At 44.9% G+C, this 19,943-nt stretch overlaps 1 protein-coding gene across 4 annotated transcripts in view; it reads left to right on the forward strand.

Moving 5' to 3' along the window:
- The window catches only part of LOC131282954 (G protein alpha o subunit), a 50,431-nt gene that overhangs the window by 916 nt on the left and 29,572 nt on the right, over positions 1-19,943 (forward strand). For 3 of the 4 annotated variants that reach the window (XM_058312509.1, XM_058312508.1, XM_058312510.1), the window contains exon 1: positions 17,567-17,684. The exons of the other annotated variant lie outside the window; for it this stretch is intronic. In XM_058312509.1, the coding sequence (XP_058168492.1) occupies positions 17,567-17,684 (118 nt within the window). Of the gene's footprint in view, positions 1-17,566; positions 17,685-19,943 lie in introns of those variants that run through there. 4 annotated transcript variants of the gene reach the window in all.

Below are 19,943 nucleotides of genomic sequence, written 5' to 3' on the forward strand. Positions count from 1 at the left end.
GGCAGCATCGGCTTTTGTTTCTGATATCCATTTTCTCGTGGGAAATATCTCCGGTCGCTTCTGGCAATGAAATTTTCATCCCACCCCCAACCCCATCGTGAGTGGTCGCGTGGTTGGTGTAGTGGTCGTGGGGTTTGGCGATCGATGCTATGGGAGATTGGAAGAAAACAATGCGTTCTCCGCCTGGTGGGGGATGTTCGTGTGCGAACACACGGGGCTCAAATATTCATGCGAACGAATGGGGAAACGCGTGCAAATTGGATCGCTTATTTATCGAAAGGGTCCGCCCATCCTTTCCTTCGTTTTCTGACGGTGTAACGGTTTCAAATTGGTCGTTGGAAGGTGCGCTGGGATGAAAATATTTACCAGATCTACATCAATCAAACATTTTCCAGTTGGGATCCTATTCATTCATGTTTGTGATTATTTTTCCAATCATAAAGGATATACTATCGAAGCCACCAACATCTTGTTGATAACACGATTATCCACTGAGGAATGGTTCTGTCTCTCATATATCCATACGTTGTACGCTTGTGCTATTAAATGCTTATGTTGAACTAGGTGCAACTACTTTTTGTAAAGATACTTATTTAGTTTTTTGCTCTGATTTTCTTTTTGTTCTGTACTAATTTAACGCCACTTCATTTTTCCATTTTAATCATTATTCATGGATTCATAATAAACAACAATCTGGTTAAAACAACAATCTGGTTGTAAGCAAAATGACCAAAACAAATATAAAAAAATATGAGGAAAAAATTGTGAAATTCTACTTTGTGATATTATTTTATATTAAGAATGAGTTGAGTAATTTAAATATTTGATAAAAAAATTAAGTTTGACATCCAAGTTAGGCTGTTCGGTTTTCACGAAACGAAACGCAAAATGTTCTACCTTATTTTCAGTTTTTATCTGCCGTAAATACTAAAAAGTTATTTAAAAATCAGTTGTGTCAGCAGTTACGAAGTTATGTTGAGCAAGAACATATATTTGTTGGATGTTCTTTGAACAAGTAGATATAAGTAGAAGTGTGTGATAGCCAGTTGAAAACAGTGATTTCTTTCAAAACAAAATTTTAACAAGAGTAATTCATAAAATATGATCCTTGGTATATCCTTAGTTTTATTATCGCTCAATGTCGCAGGACGCAAAACGCGACATCCATAAATTAAAACCTGTGGCTCGTAGGTTGGCCCACGTCAGACTGACCTGCCCCACCACACCGGCTGCTCTTTGTCGGAATGCACCAGCTTCGGCAGCACATTCTACTGCAGCACCGGCCCAGCGCGACGATGCAGATAACTGTTGCGAAAAACCACCAAGCGGTCGGCTGCAAACTGTTGCCAAAGGCGTAATTCCTTTGCTCCCGTCGTTTCTAAAGCCGTAGGCAAAGTGGGTCCTCATGAATGTGTAGGAGGTGGTGGCATTTATAAATGCCTTTCTGTGACGGGACGATTGTCCTGGAGCATCGTGCCTGGTTGGTGACCGTTGCATATCAATTTCATCGTGTTGCACACAAAGCACAATGCACCGGTCCCCGGGTATGGTCTTGAAGGATCCACTGTCATTGGGAGCATTCTACGTTTATCCTTTCACCGTCCGAGGGTTCGAGAAATTGCGGTGCACTAATCTCTACTAATACGGATTGGATAGGGATCAGAACGAAGCAGACCGGGAAGCAATACAATGGCATTCTCCGGACGGCGGAATAAAAAAACACGATAGAAGAGCTGTTTCTGATGAGACTTTTCTCCGAGACGTGCACGCTATTTTATTGTTTTGCTGCTGCCCTTCCCTTCGGTGGGATTTTGCCGTTCTCTGATAGCTAGCGAGACTTTTAGACGCCTGGTTTACGCTGTTTAAAAACCTGCTGGAAATTTATCTTCCCCAGGAGAGTCTGATCAAAAAGTCATCGAACCGCCCTTTCGCACGTGTCCTGCACGCTATGTGGCATTGTGCTAATGGGATCGCCAACTTGGCGACGTTCCAGCCTCAAGTTGTATCCATTCTTTTTTTTTTATTTGTCATCGTGGTGTGGCTCGAGGACGAGGTGTGATTTTATTTACCAGCTTGTTGCAACGGAACACGAGATGGACATCGAATTGCACAAACAAACTATCGCCCGGTTGACCTGCCGGAAGAGTCTTGGTGCCAAAACGATAATTTAATTCTTTCCAGATAAATGTTGGTAAGTGGTAGCCAATTCTGTAGCATCTAGCTGTTGTGCAGCCGACTCGTTTCTCACACGGGTTCTGATGAGTTTAGCAAAAAAAAGCCACTATTTATTTATGCATCTGCTCCCATGCCTTGCGTTCTCGGTGGGATACAACGTCCGCTATCCTAAATCTGTTGCCCAGCCAAGAACAACTATGAATATTAGAATTCTAATAAAAAATACAACCTGCCTGTTGCTCTCCGTAAAACTTGCAAAACAAATCCCATAAACCTTTTCGGTTCGGAGGTGGTGTGGACATAAAATATTAAAGCTAAAACTCTCCCGTGCTCTCCCGCGGGGGGTGCGAGATATTTTTAGCATACAATTGCCGTATGCTGTAGTAGAGCATGCGAACCATTACTTTTAGGTATTAGTTATCCACTCTTGTTTATTTTTTATTTAATTTTTCGTTCAACAAATCCCATCCCTCCTGACATGGAATTGCCGCAGGAAAATGCCATTTCCCATCTCCACCGTGTGTGTAAGTGTCGTGCATTAATTTTATCTCTAAATCGATATCGCTACGATATGGCGTTCGACAGTCCGAGGCTTTCGTGCCGTTGTAGGTAGCCAAAAGATAACTAATCACAATTTTATGCATTGTTGGTATAGTTTTTTTTCTGCACCATACGGCACAATTCGCGACATGACATCACGCTCGATATTTTTAGTTCGCTCGTTCGATATAGGAAATTTAAGAAACAAATTTAAATAGTTTCCATTAAAACAAATTGGACCAAATTTGGTTGTTATTTTGTGGGTTAATGTTTCGCACCAAAAACGCTCCCCCGTTGCTTTGGCAGGAATAATTTAAAGGCCTTTCACTTCATTTCTTCCGCTCACCTGACGACTCTATTGTTTTCTCCATGAACGCTCTCACGGTTTCCGAGGTCGCCCTTTCGTCGTGAATGTTTTCCAGTCCAAAAAAAGCGCCGACGAACAGAAATTGGGACAGCTTGATTAGATTCACAAATTGGTAGAATCGAGCAAGAATGTCGCATTGCTGGTAATCCGATTTGTCAACCCGCAACCCCCCCTCGTCTTCGCAAAGGGTTCAGCTAAGCGGGATGTTTTATGGTAACATTTTATGGTAAAACAAATGAAACAAATCACACCCTCTGACTTACGTCTGTTGGTCTTTCGATGAATGAAACCTTTCAGTCGGTTGAAGATTGAAAGGTAAAACATGGCAGACTTTGGAGATCATTCTTGTGTCGGTAAAAAAATACTCACATACACACACACACCCTCGGAATGTTTCCCGGACCGCCACAGTTTGTGTCTTTAGGCGAAGGCAAACAAACTTGTCCTTATGAAATAACTTTCCGGAGCGTCGACTCTGCTGGGCCAACAGTGTGCGCTGCCAACCCTCCCCCGGGTAGGGCAAACCGGTGGCTGTTTGCATTTGCATTCCGCCAGCCGGGTTCCAGATGGCCGGAACACGCGCCCTCCCCCTCCTTTGCTCCCATTTGCCGTCATTACGCACGCGGCCACGACGGTCGGATGTTCCGCGGGCGCTTTCCGGCAGTTTATCTTTGCCCTCAAACCAAACCGACCGCACGCACACTTTGCATCCCCTCCTTCCTTCCCTGATCCTCGAACCGGTGGGGGTTTTACCGTCGCTGCCTGCTGCATTCCCACTCGAAAAACACGCCGCTTCGTCGTGGTCCGCGAAGTTGGTGGCTGCACTCTAGCGTTCGTGCACTTTCGTTCAACCTTCGCGTATAAACACCTCCATTGTTCTAATATTGATCCAAATAGCGCTTCTGCTGGTGTGCTGTGTGTGTGTGTGTGTAGTTAGTTTTTTTTCGTCGGTGTATGAAACGATGATTATCGTTAGATGCTCACTCTGGCACTTATCTGATCTGCATTATTTCAGTTTTAACAACCGCAATAAATGTAATCAGGCAGCAAGCAACCGATCGACGTAGCAAGGGGAAAATTAAACAGTCTGAAAAGGCTCTAAAAGAAAAACATATCAGCTTTTGAAACAACACACTGTATGCGATTATTTTCATGTACGAAGCTTGTTTTCTCTATCCACAAATAATATTACTAATTTCTTTTTCTTATGTTAATTTTAGCTTACCACATTTATCAGTTGTGATTAATAATGTGGTGTACATAATGCGATCTCGCAGGTGATAGAATGTATTAAACATGACCTAAAAAAAAATGTGTATGATAAACTATGTTTTGCTCGTTCCAAATTGAATTCAACCATTTTGTGTGATTAAATAGGGTGGACCATTACATACTTTACAACACCCTTTCGATTTTGACAAGTAGGAAACGAGTTTTCTTATTTACAGCTTTAGAATTACTCACTATCGAATCGGCACGTGAGGTTATTTTGCCAGAATAAAGCAACTTTTCCAGCATTCAAAGGTAATCTTAACAATAAAGTTGGTTCAAATATGCGTCGCGATCATCGTAGCATTAATCGGGACTTTTCAAGCAATTTTATCTAAATTTGTTAATTGATCATTTGATACCAACGTGAAATTTATTGTTAGTTTTGTTCGGAAAACCTAAATAACAACGTTCATGCGGATAAACTTAATCTCAAAACACAAAGCGTTAGAAAAGCAATGTTCTCTCTTCAAGAACATTGACGTTCTGTCGTTTAATGTTTAAACATACCGCTTTGTCGAGTAGAGTCGGGAAAGCTGGTGGGTGTTATAGAAGGTGTCTGTATGCACGTGAAAAGGAGATGTGATTAGAAAGCGAGGGAGTTAGACGGAGGAAGGTGTAGGACGGTGTTGCACTGTGGCTATTGTTAGCAGTAATCCGAGCGGCGTGCAAGTGCAGTATGACACGATCGCGATGAGTCAGCCATGGCCATGGAGTCTGGAAGCGGACCGATAAAAGTGTAGGGGAAACAAACAAATATAGGCAATTAATGTTCTTGAGTCAACAAATAGATTAATCGCTAAAAAATGTGTTAAACATGGTAACATACGAAATAAAAAACAAAAATTTTAATCTAATCGTTATACACTTTCGATGTAGGCTTCACATATTAAGGTGAATACATAATTTTGAAGATTATTCATTTACTCCTTAGAGTAAATAGTTCTACGTTAGCAACTGTAACTTTTGAAAATATCCGCATTGTTTTATTATGATTTGCCAACGGAACCGAAACAGTAAAAGCCCCCCTTGTTGTTACAGTAATATGCGATAAATCCCAACCACACTGTATCTCATTGCGCGAAACCTGGATAGCTGTCCTCGACCGTTTACTTTCGGTAATCCTCTCTCCTCCGCAAACCTCCAAGTGGTTCATCGCAGCTCTTTCTTTTTGTTCAAAGTCGCTTCTCGCTTCCTCCCTTTTCAATGGTTCGGAAAACGATACCATCCGGCAGGGATGCAGGATTGTATTACTTTTCCCTCTATCTTTCTCTGTCGTTAGTTTTTTATTCGCAAACTCACCGCAAGGTAAAACAATCCTGCCATTGCCTCTCCAGTGAAGTGCGAGATATCGTTGTGTGAGTTCTCTGACATCGAAAACCGTCCCCAATCCGCCACCGCCACCCATCCTCGACCCACGGCACGGATCGTGTCACACTGCAATTGTAACCTTTGGGCATGCGCCCGCTGTCGGGCGCGAGAATAGAGCGTCGTTGTGAAGTCTGGGAGACCGTTTAGCCCCTACACTTTTTTTCCGGATGCTGATGGAACCATATTTTTCCAAACGGAAAAGCGAGAGTTTTCCCACCGGCAGAGCGAGGACAGCGAGCGTTCTCAGCTGCTCGAAAATGACCCCCGCGCTCGATTACCTATTTGTTGGAGGAAAATCGGGAAATTGTGAGAGAAATTTGGAGAAAAAAACCGGTTCAAGGGAGTAAATTTCAATATTGGCACAGTGTACGAATCTCGAACGGCACTGTGGTCAAGATTAGGGTAAAGACTAATTGTTTGCAAATAAATTTTCATGAAAATATCGAAATATTCATACTGTATTCGATTGTTGATTATACATGTTTTGTCAGTCAACATTAAAATATTAAAAATATATAATTAAAGTAAATTTTATTCTGCGAGATATTTTTCGAAGTGAAATTGCACAAGGCAGGGCGACGGATATCCGCCGGCGCGTTGTATAAAGAGAAATTTTGTTGAGAGACGTTAAATTGCGAGTATGTTGGCAACATTGGGAGAGGAAAACCGTAGGGAAACTCCCCAGAACAAGTTAAAGCAACATGGGTGTTTTTTTCTCTGGAAAATGTAACAAGTTAACATACCTTTGATGGTTATTTCACCTAACCTCGGACATATCAAAATGTGGATTAAAAATTCTTAAACTACAGATAAAGTTTCAGACAATTTAACTGATTTGAGGATAAGAGACGAAAATCACATCGAATATTCCCAGTCCGCTCCAGGCGCCTCCATTGAAAGCAAGGACACAGCGCCAATTTTCCCTTCCCTGGAAAATTCTCGCCATCCGGGAGAGGGAAACGGTATGGAGAGAAATGGGTAGAATTGATGCGCCCCAAATAAAACCTATTCCTTTATGGAGCGAGAGAGAAAGAGTGAACACTAGAGAGAGTGGAAGAACAGAGAAAGGGCCAGGTGTTCGCGAGTGTGTGAGCAGTGGGCCCTTTGGGCGGGAATTATCTCATCCGCTCCGAGAGATTTTTCCGTTCCGACTACTATGCGACTGCTCGTCTCCGAGGGCTGCTGCTGCTCGATGTCGCGACCGTCCAGTGGTTGATGAGCGCAGGAACGGACGATACCGAAAAATTTTCTCAACCAGCGCAAGGCAGCTCCTGGTGTGTGGTGTGTCGCTCGACGGGTGAGCTTTTCCATTCCAGCCAGTAAAACAGGGCGGCTCCGGGAGCGTTTTTTTCCACTGCCCATTTGCTGCTGCTGCGGCCTGTTCCAGTAGTGTGCGCGCGTCCGTGCCTGTGTGTTTGTGCGTGGTCGGATTGTGGATTCTGTGCCTGTAGGTGTGTGTGTGTGTGCGCAAGAGGAAAATCTTCCGCACAAAGTACCAGCCGAGCAGACGGAAGAAAATTGTTTAATAAATTAATGCTAAAAAGAATTGAAATTCGTCCTGCTTGTGCTGAAAAAAAAACCCCAAACCGCTGGTGAAGACAGAGGAAAACTGCAGGAAAACCGAACCTGGCCACAAAGTGTGTGAGGTGGAAATTTTTGCACGAATCAATCGTGCTCTCACGGTGTCGATTTTATCATGTCGAATTGAATCGAATGTATTGCGGCCGTCGTGCGCGCAGTGCTGGCTGTGTTTGTGCTCGTGTGTGTTTACGTGCGTGCGTTGTGGGTCATTTTTCTTTCTCAGAAAAAAGGGAAAAATTCACAAGACAACACCTCGTCTTTTTTTTTAAATTCTCGTAACATAAGCGTCGTGGCGTGTTCTGGCAACTTTTATACTCCCGTTGTTCGCCGAGGAAAATTTCATTTCCATTTTGCTCTACTCGTCGCACCACACGCCTGTTTTCGCCGCGTGGAGTTTTCCACCGACCTGCGTGTTTGTAACGGTTTTCTGCGAAAAATGTGCTTGCGTGTGTACGCCTGTGTATGTGTGGTTGTATGTGCGTATAAATATTTTTTTTGTTGATACCCCAGTAGTGCGCTCCTTCGTTCGACGGTGTGTGTAGGCCGTGATTTTCTTACTCTACTCCATCCTTCTCCTAACTATCTGCAACAATTCGCTGTGTGTGTCCCAGTGACGGAGTCGGGCGATTCGGGTGACAACATTTTCTTGGAAAAAGGAAAATAGATCCTCCTCCTCCATCCGTCCGTCCTTCATCCCTGGTGGCGCAGGCCTAGCCGACCCCAGTCAATGCCCTTACCGACCGTGTCTGTCGCTCCATCAACGCCCCGCGGGATGGGGTTTTTCTTTTCAGCGATTTTGTGTCGGTTTGTTCGGAAAATTTCCGTTGATTCGCTCCCCAATCCCCGTTTGGTGGACGGAATGGTGAAGTGTTAATGATGCACCAGACAGCCGAGCCAGTCTGAATGATTTTCCACCCACCGCAGCGTTTTTCGACGTCTTTTTTTTCCACCCATCAAAGTGATCCAAGTGTGTCGGTCTGTGTTTGAGTCTTACTGTGCCAACCCCAAAAATGATACCGAGAAAGTGTTTCTAGGTTAAGAAATGAATTTTCTTTCGTGGAAGAAAACGAACAGCAAATGTCGCAAGCAACGATGAACCAACTGTTGGCGAATTTTCCTCGCGGAAAAAATATCTCGCGTGTTCTTCAAGCAAAACTCTTATCAAGTGTCGGAATGTGTGCTTTTCACCGCCAGTATGTGTGTCTGTGACTGTGTGTGTGTGTATATATGTACATATTTGTGGGTTTTCCACGTCTATGGGAGTGAACGTTTCTTTTCGGTCTGGAAAAACGGGAATCCTTGCACAAACTACTCACACTGTTTAACTTCGCGGAAAAGAAGATTTTTCCCGTTTTTCGGGCGTATCCCTAATCCGTGGTTTGCGAAAATTTACAGTCAACATTCGCTTGCGTGCCGTAGTTTTTGACACTAGGCATTCGACATCTCCTTCGGAGGAAGGATACATTACTCCACGCGTCAGCTCCGTCGATAGTGTGCGTGAATGTGTGCGCGCAAACGCGTGTACATGTGTACAGTCCCGTGGCTCCCCATCGCAAGGAAAACGGAGGGGAAACATGTTTCCTTTCTATTTTTGCGCTGTGGTATGTCTGCATTAAGGATGGTATGAAAATTTTCCGGCTGCCCGGAAAAAGCTCATGGACCCGTGTTCGAAAATGCACAAGAAAAGCATGAAAATGATCTGCCTGCTGGACAGTGGAGTGCTGGTGTGTTCCAGTAACATTACCCATCTCTTTAGCGCAACACACCCAAGCAGTCGACACCAATACCATCACAACGGCATGCTCGCCGTGCTCCTCCAAGCTTGCGGTATCGATTTTCACCTGTCTCTCTCTCTCTTTATATTTATCTCCATCTCTTTTTCCATCCTAAAATACATGGGGCAGCTAAAACAGGGAGTTTCCCCCCTCAGTTCCTCTCCGGTTTTTCGCACAATTTGGCCGTCGCATCCGGATCCGGTGCTATCTTCAACCGTACCCCGAATGCTGTGGATACTGGAGCACCAACGTTGGTCTCTCTGTTTCTCTCGCTCTCTCCTTCTCCCTCTTTCTCCCATTGTCGCCCGTCAACTCGCAGCATCCATCTTCGTTTCCGGTGGCATTGCACAGGGCGAGTTTATTGAAAAATATTAGCAGAAACCAGGAAACATTAGCCCTCGGGAATCGGGATTATAGGTACAAACAGGATCGAAATTATTCTTGTTACAAGCACTAATTTTTATTCATTCCACATGACAGAATGTCGGGTTGGAATGTTTGAAAAATGCAACTTAATGTTGTTTTATTACTCCGGAGAACCCGTTCTTCGCAGCTTCGGTCTAACAAGTCCATGTTAACAGGAAGAAAGCATTTCATATCCCCTACTTTACTGACGTAAAAAGTCTACAAAGTTTTTCAAAAAGCACCACGTTCGCCTAGTAATCACTTTGATGATTTCCACTGGCCGGTGCGAAAGTTAGGGTGAAAGTTTTCTCATTCAACACGAGTAGCTCGTTTATTCCGAGCTGGACATTATTAATTCAAACCTTGTTAGTGTTGTTGTTGACTTCCCTTGTGCGGGTGGAAGGACAGTTTTGTTCCTAATCAAGAGCAACTAGTTTGTTAATAGAATTTTGGTATTAAATATATGCTGTTTTATCTTTATGCTTAAACGATTAAGCATCAACGATAAAGTACAGCAACCGGATGCAACTCACCTAGCAAAATGCCGCACCACGATGGTATTTTCGTTGTGGGTTAAACATGATGGCCAACACATCCAACCCCAACCGAATCACCCCAGCTCACTGTAGAGGGTGCACAACGATAAGGTGTGGTCCCGTTCCCGAACACTGACACTAACGGCAGTACCCCTGTTGCTGCATCGCGCCGTTACCGTAGGCTTCTAAATGAAACCGAATTGAGGGAGGGTCAACGGTGTGCATGTGTGGCGGTCCGACATCCGCTGTCGGCACTGTCCAGCACAGATACGGTACGCTTCCGCCTCCGCCGTGTTCGTCGAACAGCGGCGCCAGGTCATGGTTGTTGTTCGCCACTTGCCGGAATGGGTTGAGTGTTGGTCAACTGTTGCGTTGTTGCATACTCCTATCTCCCGCCTGGTACGGGCGGACACTTTCCTGTCACCGTTGGTTCACGGAACAAGCGGATGCCAAAACCGACCCGATGTGGTAGTGTAGGGTAAAACGGGTGACATTTGTCCAGCTTCGTGCTCGAACCCTTCATCAGATGGTGTTCTAATGATGCCCAGTGTGTGGTATGATTCTAGCAGGATTTAAGGTGGAAATTTTAGCTCTATGTGTTATCGAACCATTTTTTACCAGAGCAACAGACGTTGAACATAATTTTTAAAAGTAACGACAGATTAGTCGACTTTTTTAACCGTTAAAGTGTATATTTCATTTTGTCTATAGGGAACATTGTTAAGATGTTAACAAAATCATTTTTACTCTGTTTATTTTAAGTTTATATTCAGTTCTTCTCTTATTATCTATTTTTTTCTAAATTTTTCAGTCTGTTGCGGTTTTTGATGGTGTGATTTGTGATGTGATTCTGTTTTATTGTATTATCTGCTTGATAAAATCGATTTTATCCTAAATGTTTACAAAAGAGGCTAGTTTTTCATGTTTCGAAAAAAATGTTTGGTATCTTTTGTACAAGGACAGTTACATTTATCAAATGGAAGTACTTAATCGTTTAGAAACAATTTTCATTTTCATTTATTTTCAAACGTTTGCTACGTGGGCTGTAATATTGCTGAATTGTGTAAAATTTTTAATTCGAAAATTCCATAACGTTTGCTATTCTTTTCACTCTTCTTTACTTACTATTATGGGCGCAACTGCTGCTGGTGGTATGATCTCCACATCTCTGCAACAGGCATGCAGTTTCACGTGGGGTAAAGAAAGCTACACCAGAACGATATGACAAAACACGCTGTTAGTTGCTTTCCCTTGGCACTTTTCCAGTGGCGTTGGCTTCCGCTTGGCTACGAACGGTATCAGCCGCCGTGTGATCTATTTCCGCTTAACACGACAACCGTCCCCGGGGGGAGGGGAGGGCTTGTACGTGTGCATCCAGAACGACGCGGGATGTAGAAAGAAGAATGAAACGAAACACAATCGAACGAACGGGAACGAGGAATCCGAGTGGTGACAGAAGGAAAAAAGCGTTGGCACGGATGAGTATCCATTCCGTCCTGATAGTTGGCGAAGTTCCCAAAGGCTCCCGGGCACCTGTTGTTGTTGTTGTTGTTAGTGTTGCTGCTTGTGTCGTTTGTTGGAGAAAAATCGAGCTCCAGACAACCTGTTTTGCTCGATTCATTCGTCCCCGTCGTCCGTCTGCGCGTTCGAAGAGGACCGTGTTTGGCTTGCCAAAAAAAGCGAGAAGTGGAAGTGAAAAAAACGAACATGGACGAAAACATGGATTTTCCGAGTGTTATCGGGTGGGGCCGCATAATTATGGCACTTTCTTGTGGTACTATTTTTGGCAGCGGTGTCGACCAGTTGCCTCATTGCCCACAAAGCGGTTGGTGTGGCTTTTGGGACTTTATTTTGTGGTTTTGTCGTCGGTAATATAATGTTCGATATTGCTTTACGCCAAATAACGAAATGAAAATCTTTTTAAAAAATTAATCCCATCGTCATTGACGTTTGCATGTAAAATAATAAGTTATATTTGTCACTCAACTATCCGGTTTGTGACATTCAGGCTCCCCGGCCTACTCACCTCCAGCAAACGCTGAAGGACGTTTGAAAGTTTTCCGGCCAATAAACTATTTAACGGTACGGCCCACTGTCACCCACGGGAATTTGCCACAAAACGTTCGGAAAAGCTCTCTCGGCCTGCCCGCTGGAAAACGGTAGATAAGGTTCACCATCACTGCTACTGCTACAAACCCGTCGTTTCCTCCCCCAACGCGACCCAAGTTAACAACCGAATGTAACTTAATCAGATCTACCCATCTCCCCACCCTCCTCTCCTCCAAAACTCCCGCACACATACAACCACCGAGACGCGGCCAACTACTGCGTGGAGCGATAAAAAGGAAGCGGATCTCGTTATTGCAGGCATTCAGCAGAATGTTATCAAATTGTTGCCCCCGACGTGTGTTGGTGCCGAATGCTCCAAACCAAACGGCAAATATAGACATTCGGAATTAGATTGCCGTCACTTGTCCTCCCCGTGTGTTTGTGCACGGTACTCCGGAGGGTCCAGCTCGTCGGTGTTGGTGTGCGATATGCTGGAGCTTAGGCGTTGCTGGTTTTCGGGCGTATCGTTTAACGAGCTCGCAGTGGGGCGAAGGTGGTCAGAGGGAAATGAAAGGTTACGGAGAGAGAGAGAGAGAGAAAGAGAGCAGCAAACGGACGTTTTTCGTTGTTTGGTTGCAAAGCTGGATGGGATGCTGTGGGAGGGCTGGTTTTTTGGGACGTATGAGAAGATGCTGCTGTAATAAGATAAAAACACAAGTGCACACACACGCACACGCACGTAACGACCCCCGCAGAAGGGGAAGGACCGGACAGGGTGACCAGCGGAGCAGGAGATTGTGTGCAGCAATGGGATTGTACCAAACTTTCACTTTTGTGGTTATGATGGAGACTACAGTTTCCCTTCCGAAGGAAAAGACCGATCCTCTCTCCCATTTCAGGAGCGGTGTTGGCGTGTTTTCTTTCTGCTCTCCCCATCGCACTCTCTATGGGTCGCAATTTTCCACCTTCACGGGAAAAGAAGCTGCCGAGAGGGACCGTACACGCGATGAATATAATTCTCAGCGCGTTCTCCAAAGATTTTCCTCGCCCACCAAATGGTACACCATTTTTGAAAACTTTTCCAGCTTAACGCAACCTTTCGGACGCTGCAGAATAAGACTGGTGTCCTTCCGGTGGTTTGGTCGACGAACGGCAGACAACGGTGTGTGTGTGTGTATATACTTGCGTTGGGGAAATGAAAGGACGCCGAGCAGAACCGGGCCAACGGAACGCATTTCCACCACGGGCGGCAACTCCTGCCCGGCTCTCAAGGTCAAACCGAAGGCAAAATGGTGTTCCGTTCCATTTGCGAAGCCGTAGGACGCAAATAAGAGTGGTTGCCTCTTTCATTTTCCAGCCCCAAAAACTTGCACACTTACGCACGTTTGTGTCGGTGTAGCAGTGGTTTTCCGGCGTGCCGAAAAGCAGCCTCCAGCAGCACCTAAAGGGTGGTGTACCACCTTTGGAGTATTGCGCAAGCATTTTCGTTAATGATGAGCCAGCAATGGCATACCGTGCCCAATTTGTTGGAGGTTGCGATCTAAACAGTACCCTCCTCTGCTGCTGCCATGGCTTGCTTTATGTGCCATCTCAAATTGGCTTCACCCCGTTACCGTCCCCTCCACCGCGTCCAAACCATTGCTCTTCACAGGTTCAAAGAGGGAATGAGAAAATAGAAAAGCAGAACCGTGCCCTGCTTACACCTTAATACACTGCAGTCGCAATAAACCGAACACCACTAATACGCGAGGCTTACGTTGGAGATGAAAAAGCACCCAGCACTTTCGGTGAAAGAAAAAAAGGCCACATTGGTTACCAGCCACCAAGCGCCTCCATCGCGGGGTGGAGTGGCCTCCAACATCGGGTGGAGTGGTTCGTTTTTTGCATAATTTATTATTAGCGTCGAACGCTAATGCTTCGGAGTGGGTTTCGACTTGTGGGGGCTGAGGATGCTGCTGCTGAACTGCTTGGCATTCGAACGGATTAATTTCGCTCGATGTCGAAAGTGAACAAAGGATTATTCACGCTTTCAAAAGCCGGTACCACCACCGAGTGTCGCTACCGGAGTGCAAATAAATTTAGAATGTGCTTGCGATTAAAATATAAATGTACGTACCAATTAATGCGCGGGGTAGAAAATATGTCTGCGTGTTTATTATGAGGGGTTTTTAATATGCGGTGCACGACAGTTCATGTATTTATATGAGAATCAAAAGAAACCTGTCACGGTTGATGGTTACCAGTTTTTTTAATTATTGTGTTACAACTTAATCATAGTCCTGTAAAAGTCATACATGTTAAAAGAGGAACTATAATGCACACTCATTCAAATATTAACACTCAATTCGTCGACGTTGAAGACAAGAAAAGTCAGACCCAGGGGTGGGGGTAGGTTGTGGTATGTATGTCTAAAAGGATTATGACGAGCACAAGACGGCGGTTCCTCGGCGGTCTCGCATTTGACCCACAAAAGCGAACGCGACGCACTAATAATAACTTTACCGATGCGATCGATAGCGGTACGGAATAGTCCGGACCGGCGCTATAAATGGAATTGATTGAGCTGACGAACAAGTCGGGGTACGACGGTTCGGATTAACCGTCACTTTTGATAAATCAAATGGGGCTTGATTCGGGGGGGGAAATAATCCTGCCCGGTGGTTGTGAGGTTGGGGGCAGGTTTGCGAAAACAATTGTTTTGCGGCTAGTAATGATAGCAGCGCAAGCATGATGTCATACAGAAAACTTTTACCCGCAACTAGCATTAAAAAGAAGTCCTTCAGAGGAGGTGGAAAATGGGGAACAATTAAAAACAATCCCGTTTCATGTCCCGCCGGTGCTGAAAATTGCAAGGATCATGCGCAGAGGGAAAAGAACGTGAGAGAAACAGAAAAAGACGGAGGAGGAGATGGAGGAAGAAAAACTAACCACAGGCGAGGCCCCAATCCCATCGTCAACTCGAGACTCGGTGACAAAAAACATGAATTATTCGCATACCGGTTGGCCTGGCGCTGTGTGCGGAAATATTACCCCCTGACCGCTCGACGTTTGTGTACGTATGTGTGTATGTGTGTTTGTTGTGTGTTCCAGTTTCGAATGGAAAGCCCAACCCAACGGGTGGATTTCACGTTCTAACGTAATACGTTATGGTTCATGTTGCTTCAGTTATGATAAAATATATAAAAAATGTATCCTGCCAAAGGACGATGATGTCCTCGTTTTGGGTGTGTGTGTGTGGTTTGTGCATAATGGGTGTTGTTTTCTGTGGCTCACGAAAAGTCATGCTTCAGTAGCTACATGCAACCATTTCGGCACACGCAAATATGTGCTCCGAAAAATCTGGAACAATCAGACCAGCCGGATGCTCTAGGAGACTTTGGGATATTAGAACTCAACGAACTATCGTAAAATACGTTCGTGTTCATTTAAAACTAACTATTTAGAAACGATGGTTAACATGTACTCACAAATTTAAAAATATGTTATAATGCTCTATCACAAGCAAACTTTTTTTCTTTAAAACTTTCCGTCAAAAAAATAATAGTATCAACGGATAAATTTTGCCTCTTTTTTTCAAACGAAGAAGGGCGTTAAAGAGGGGGTAGAAAAAAGCCACCAATAGTTCAGCTATAGCAGTTAACCATTCTCATTTATCAGCCATTTTAAATCTTGCCATATCTTACACAGAAAAAAAGTTATAGAGCTTAAAACAAATCTATGTCAAGTAATAGCGTTACCCATACATGAGTGACGTGGTACGGGACGTGTTAATAGTGATCGTTTATCTTCATTCAGATTGTATAATTTGAGAAGAAACAAACAATTAGTTAATTTCTCAATGTGCTTCTCAATGTCAGCAAAGATTGGGTTATTTGGAAGTTGAATTTAGTGTGGAGTAGAAAGTATCGTAAAAGAATATTAAAATTATAAAAATCTTCTCTAAATCTCCTAAATCTAAGTCTAAAATCCTAAATCTAAAAATCTATAAAATTATCGTGAAATAAAATGACCTTCAAGAAAAACTAAATAAATAAAATGGTGCAGGATTGTCAAACTTCCCGTGATTGGCCGGACACATGTTTGCCGAGCGTTTTCGTTCCGTGGCCGTGCACGGTTCCCAAACCGAGAAGTAATGGCACTCCATCATCGTCATTGGCATCATCTTTTGTTAATCGATATCGCACTTGAGATAAAAGCATATCTTCTCGTGGCCATCTTGTACGTCCCCCTCACTCCCCCAACTGCCCTGAAGCCGCCCCCCGGAACCAAACAATAAATCATTCATTAATGGTCACCCGGCGGAAGCGAAAGTCCCCATGAACAGCATTTGGGAGAATGGATTTCGAAACGGTTGTGCGTGTGTGTGTGTGTGTGTTGTTGGTCCCAACAAAGTTTTCCTCGGCCCCGGGCGAAGACATTGGGGGCGATGAGCTTATGAATTATGAGTGTCGGGTCCACAAGTCGCTAGCAACAAACACAATGGTGGGCTTCCTGCGAATCCTTGAGACGCCGGTAGGCTTCCCTTGACCAGCGGTGATTAACAAGATGGCGTCGTGCGGTCGGTGCCTGGACCCGGGGATGGTCTTCCCATCGCGCCGTTGTGTGCAGTGAAGTGAATACGGGCGGTGAAAAGCTTTACAACAACAGCAGAGGAAGGAAGCAGCGAAGAGGAAGATATCCCACAAATGGCACAGACAAGATCACACAGTTTTACTGCGCCAGGAAGTAATGGTTTTCGGTTTGGTTTTTATGGTTTGAGTGTACGGTGGTCGTAAAACTCGGGCGCCACCGACCCCCGAGTTGTGACTTTTGACAAGCGTTCGGTTTCGCACAAGGACATAAAAGTGTGTGTTTTGTTTTGCTTCTTGTTGTTGGCCGAAGGAAAGCATCGCCCGGTGATTGCTTCCTCGAGTGTGCTTTATTGCAGATGGATATTTCTTTGGTGGTGGCGTGACTGGACGTTGCAATCGGAACCGTCGGATCGTTGGCGCGGAGGGTCCTTAAATTTTCATCCAACGAACCGACAATCCCTGACGCGTGGCGTTTTCTTTTCTTTTCGCGGGGTTTTTGCAGGAATTTGTAGTTCATAAACACGGCGCCGACAAAGCGGATCGAGTGCACCGCGACGTGCGATCGAAGGGCAGTGTTCAGTGAAAGACAGTTGTTGGTGCTGGAGGCAGCAGCAGGTGCCGACCGGCCGAAGGAAGTCGCGAGTCGCTGTAGTGGTGGTGTGGTGCCCAGGCAGGAGCAGTTGTGGTGGTGAGGGTGGTGGCGGTAGTGGCAGAGGTAGCGGTGTTGGTGTGTCGTCGTCGTCGTAACGGTTGCGAGTTTGGTTTTGGGCAAAACACCCGAACGTCGCCGGTAAAGGGGAACTGCGAAGCCAGCAGCATTCGCACCTGCACCCACTTTTTTTCCGACCCAATCTGTGATTTCGGCCAAACCGTTTGGCCGAACCGACAAAAACCTCCAAAACGTTCTGCACGGAAGCGATACGCATTATGGGGTGCGCACAGTCGGCTGAGGAACGGGCTGCCGCCGCTAGGAGCCGCCTGATCGAGCGCAATCTCAAGGAGGACGGCATCCAGGCGGCCAAGGACATCAAACTGCTACTGCTCGGTAAGGGGTTTGCCCGCTCGGTAGCGGGGTGTCTCAGAAAAATGTGTTTTAAAATGTTCTTATTCACCCGTGGGATGACTATGAACCTTTTTTGTGCACCGAAATGTATGCAACTGTAATTACACCTTTACTTTATTTTACCATAAATTTTAAACTAAGAATGCTGAGTGTTTTTACTTTAATATTCTATTTGAATGCATCTGGAAATTACGAGACCTATTCCGATTATCAGTTGTCGAGTCAAAGCATATGTCAAAAGCAGATAACGAACGACTTTCAAAAATTTAAAACAGCATTTGACTGACAACCAGCGGTCATTTATATCAAATAAAACATTGCTTTTGTGCATTTTTGAATGTAACATCAATAGATTTGGTGGTCCATTTCATTTTTGTCTTTTATTTTTCATTTCAATTTTCTTATTCTAGGAAAAAATACTTTGAGCAACTAACATGAAATCACAAGAAAAGCATATTCGGCAAGAGACACTGATAGTCTAAGTACGCGACAGAGTAGTTTTTTCTGGAGAGTCTTGACTTTTGTTATTGTCAGCACAAACATAAAAATGGGAAACTATAATTAGTAACGTCATTTAAATTGTAAGTGAAAACTAATGTTTGCTTTCACTTGATCATGGTTTAACTGCATTTTTAATTTCGTAACTATAATCGAATTTGAAATGGATTTGTCAGTTTGCATGAAATAACATTACTACAAAGTATACAAATCATGTGCTTTGTAATTTATATGATCTCTTAATGCCTCTTTCGTTGAGACACTTTGGTACGAGAATCTCTTCCTTCCTGTTCGGTTTGGATCCGGTCCATTTGTATGATCTCCAAGTATGCAAGATTACCACCCCGTTCCTCCGTTCCCCTTTCAAAAAGATCCCGCCGTCCAAAACCCACTTCACCCAAGCCTCGATCCGTTTTGTTGGCAAGCAAAGCACGAGTGGATCTTAACTGAATCATCGATTATTAGGGTTAAGATCGGGGGCCCCGCGTGACCACTTTCTTGCGGACTCCTATCCCGGAGAGTAGGCAACCGGTTGGGTGGAGCGAAGGGGGAGGCCTGGGTGGAATGGGTCGTGCGGGATTCATAAACAACGGTGCATCGGTGAACAGTGATTTTCTAAAAATAATCTCTACCCCAAACGGGTGCGGATGATATTGATGCTCCCCACGAGCGCGGTGGCAGTGTTTTTCTTTTCCCGCGGGAAACCTAGCACTCGTTGGCCTTCGGTTGGTTTGGCTGGCATGTGGGGCAACATTTTCGTTGCTGGCTTTGCAACCGATTCCGAGCTTCGCTGGAAATGGGGGAGAAAGATCATCGGAGTGGCACAAGGCGATTGTAAGAGGATGTCGATCCCGAGCTGTTGGCCTGCTCTGTCTGTTGGCAAAGTAGTTCACCGACGTCCACTTCGGAAAGTTGTTGTAAAACAAAGTGAACACTTGCATTCAAAGCGGGCGTTTTCTCCCATCGCAAGAATGCTCTCCAGTCGCGCCTGGCTCGGTCGTTTTCTTCGTCGCGATCGATTAATTCCTCATTTCCACTCGGGAATGATTTTTTGTTTTTTTTTGGGAAGAATTTTTTGTTCAATACCAAGCCGCGGGTGTAAGATCCGTGATGGTGTTGTGGTATTGGTTTACTGGGTGGAAAATGTCTGTTTAAATATTTATCTCGGCACCACCCAACCCCGAACCTGCCCATCGACCCCTTGCAGTGGAGAAAATTTGCCAACATTAACGTGGCTTGCGGATCGAACAACGATCGAAAGGATTTTCTTTTCCTTTCCCTCTCCCTCTCTCTTTCTCACGTTTGCCAATGCTTCATTTGCAAAGCCGCAAACATGAATGAAGAAAAACAACGTGCACCTGCTAGGGAAGGGCGTGCGGGAAACCGGGCTCTGGGAAAACCCTGGAAAACCCAACCATTGATCAGAATGACGTCAATCTGGTTTCTGGTCCTTCTGGGTTTCTTGTTCTTTTTGTGCTCGTCCGCCGACTTCGGGGGAGTTATTTATTGTTGATTTAAAATGTGCTGTCCGTGTTCAACATGCGCGGGAGATGCATGCCAAATGACCCCGCTCCCTCTGCCCACGAATGTGGAGGAAATTACGGCTTCCGGGAGGCGTGGTTCGACCTCCTGGCAGTAATCATGCAGACGTGCTGGATGGGTCCGGTGGCAAGTGGAAATGACCGTATTCGCGGCCCGCTAAAATCACTTCACATTTATTGAGCACTTTGAGGGAGTTTCCAT

The sequence above is a fragment of the Anopheles ziemanni genome, chromosome 2, assembly GCF_943734765.1.
Source record: "Anopheles ziemanni chromosome 2, idAnoZiCoDA_A2_x.2, whole genome shotgun sequence".
Taxonomy (NCBI): domain Eukaryota; kingdom Metazoa; phylum Arthropoda; class Insecta; order Diptera; family Culicidae; genus Anopheles; species Anopheles ziemanni.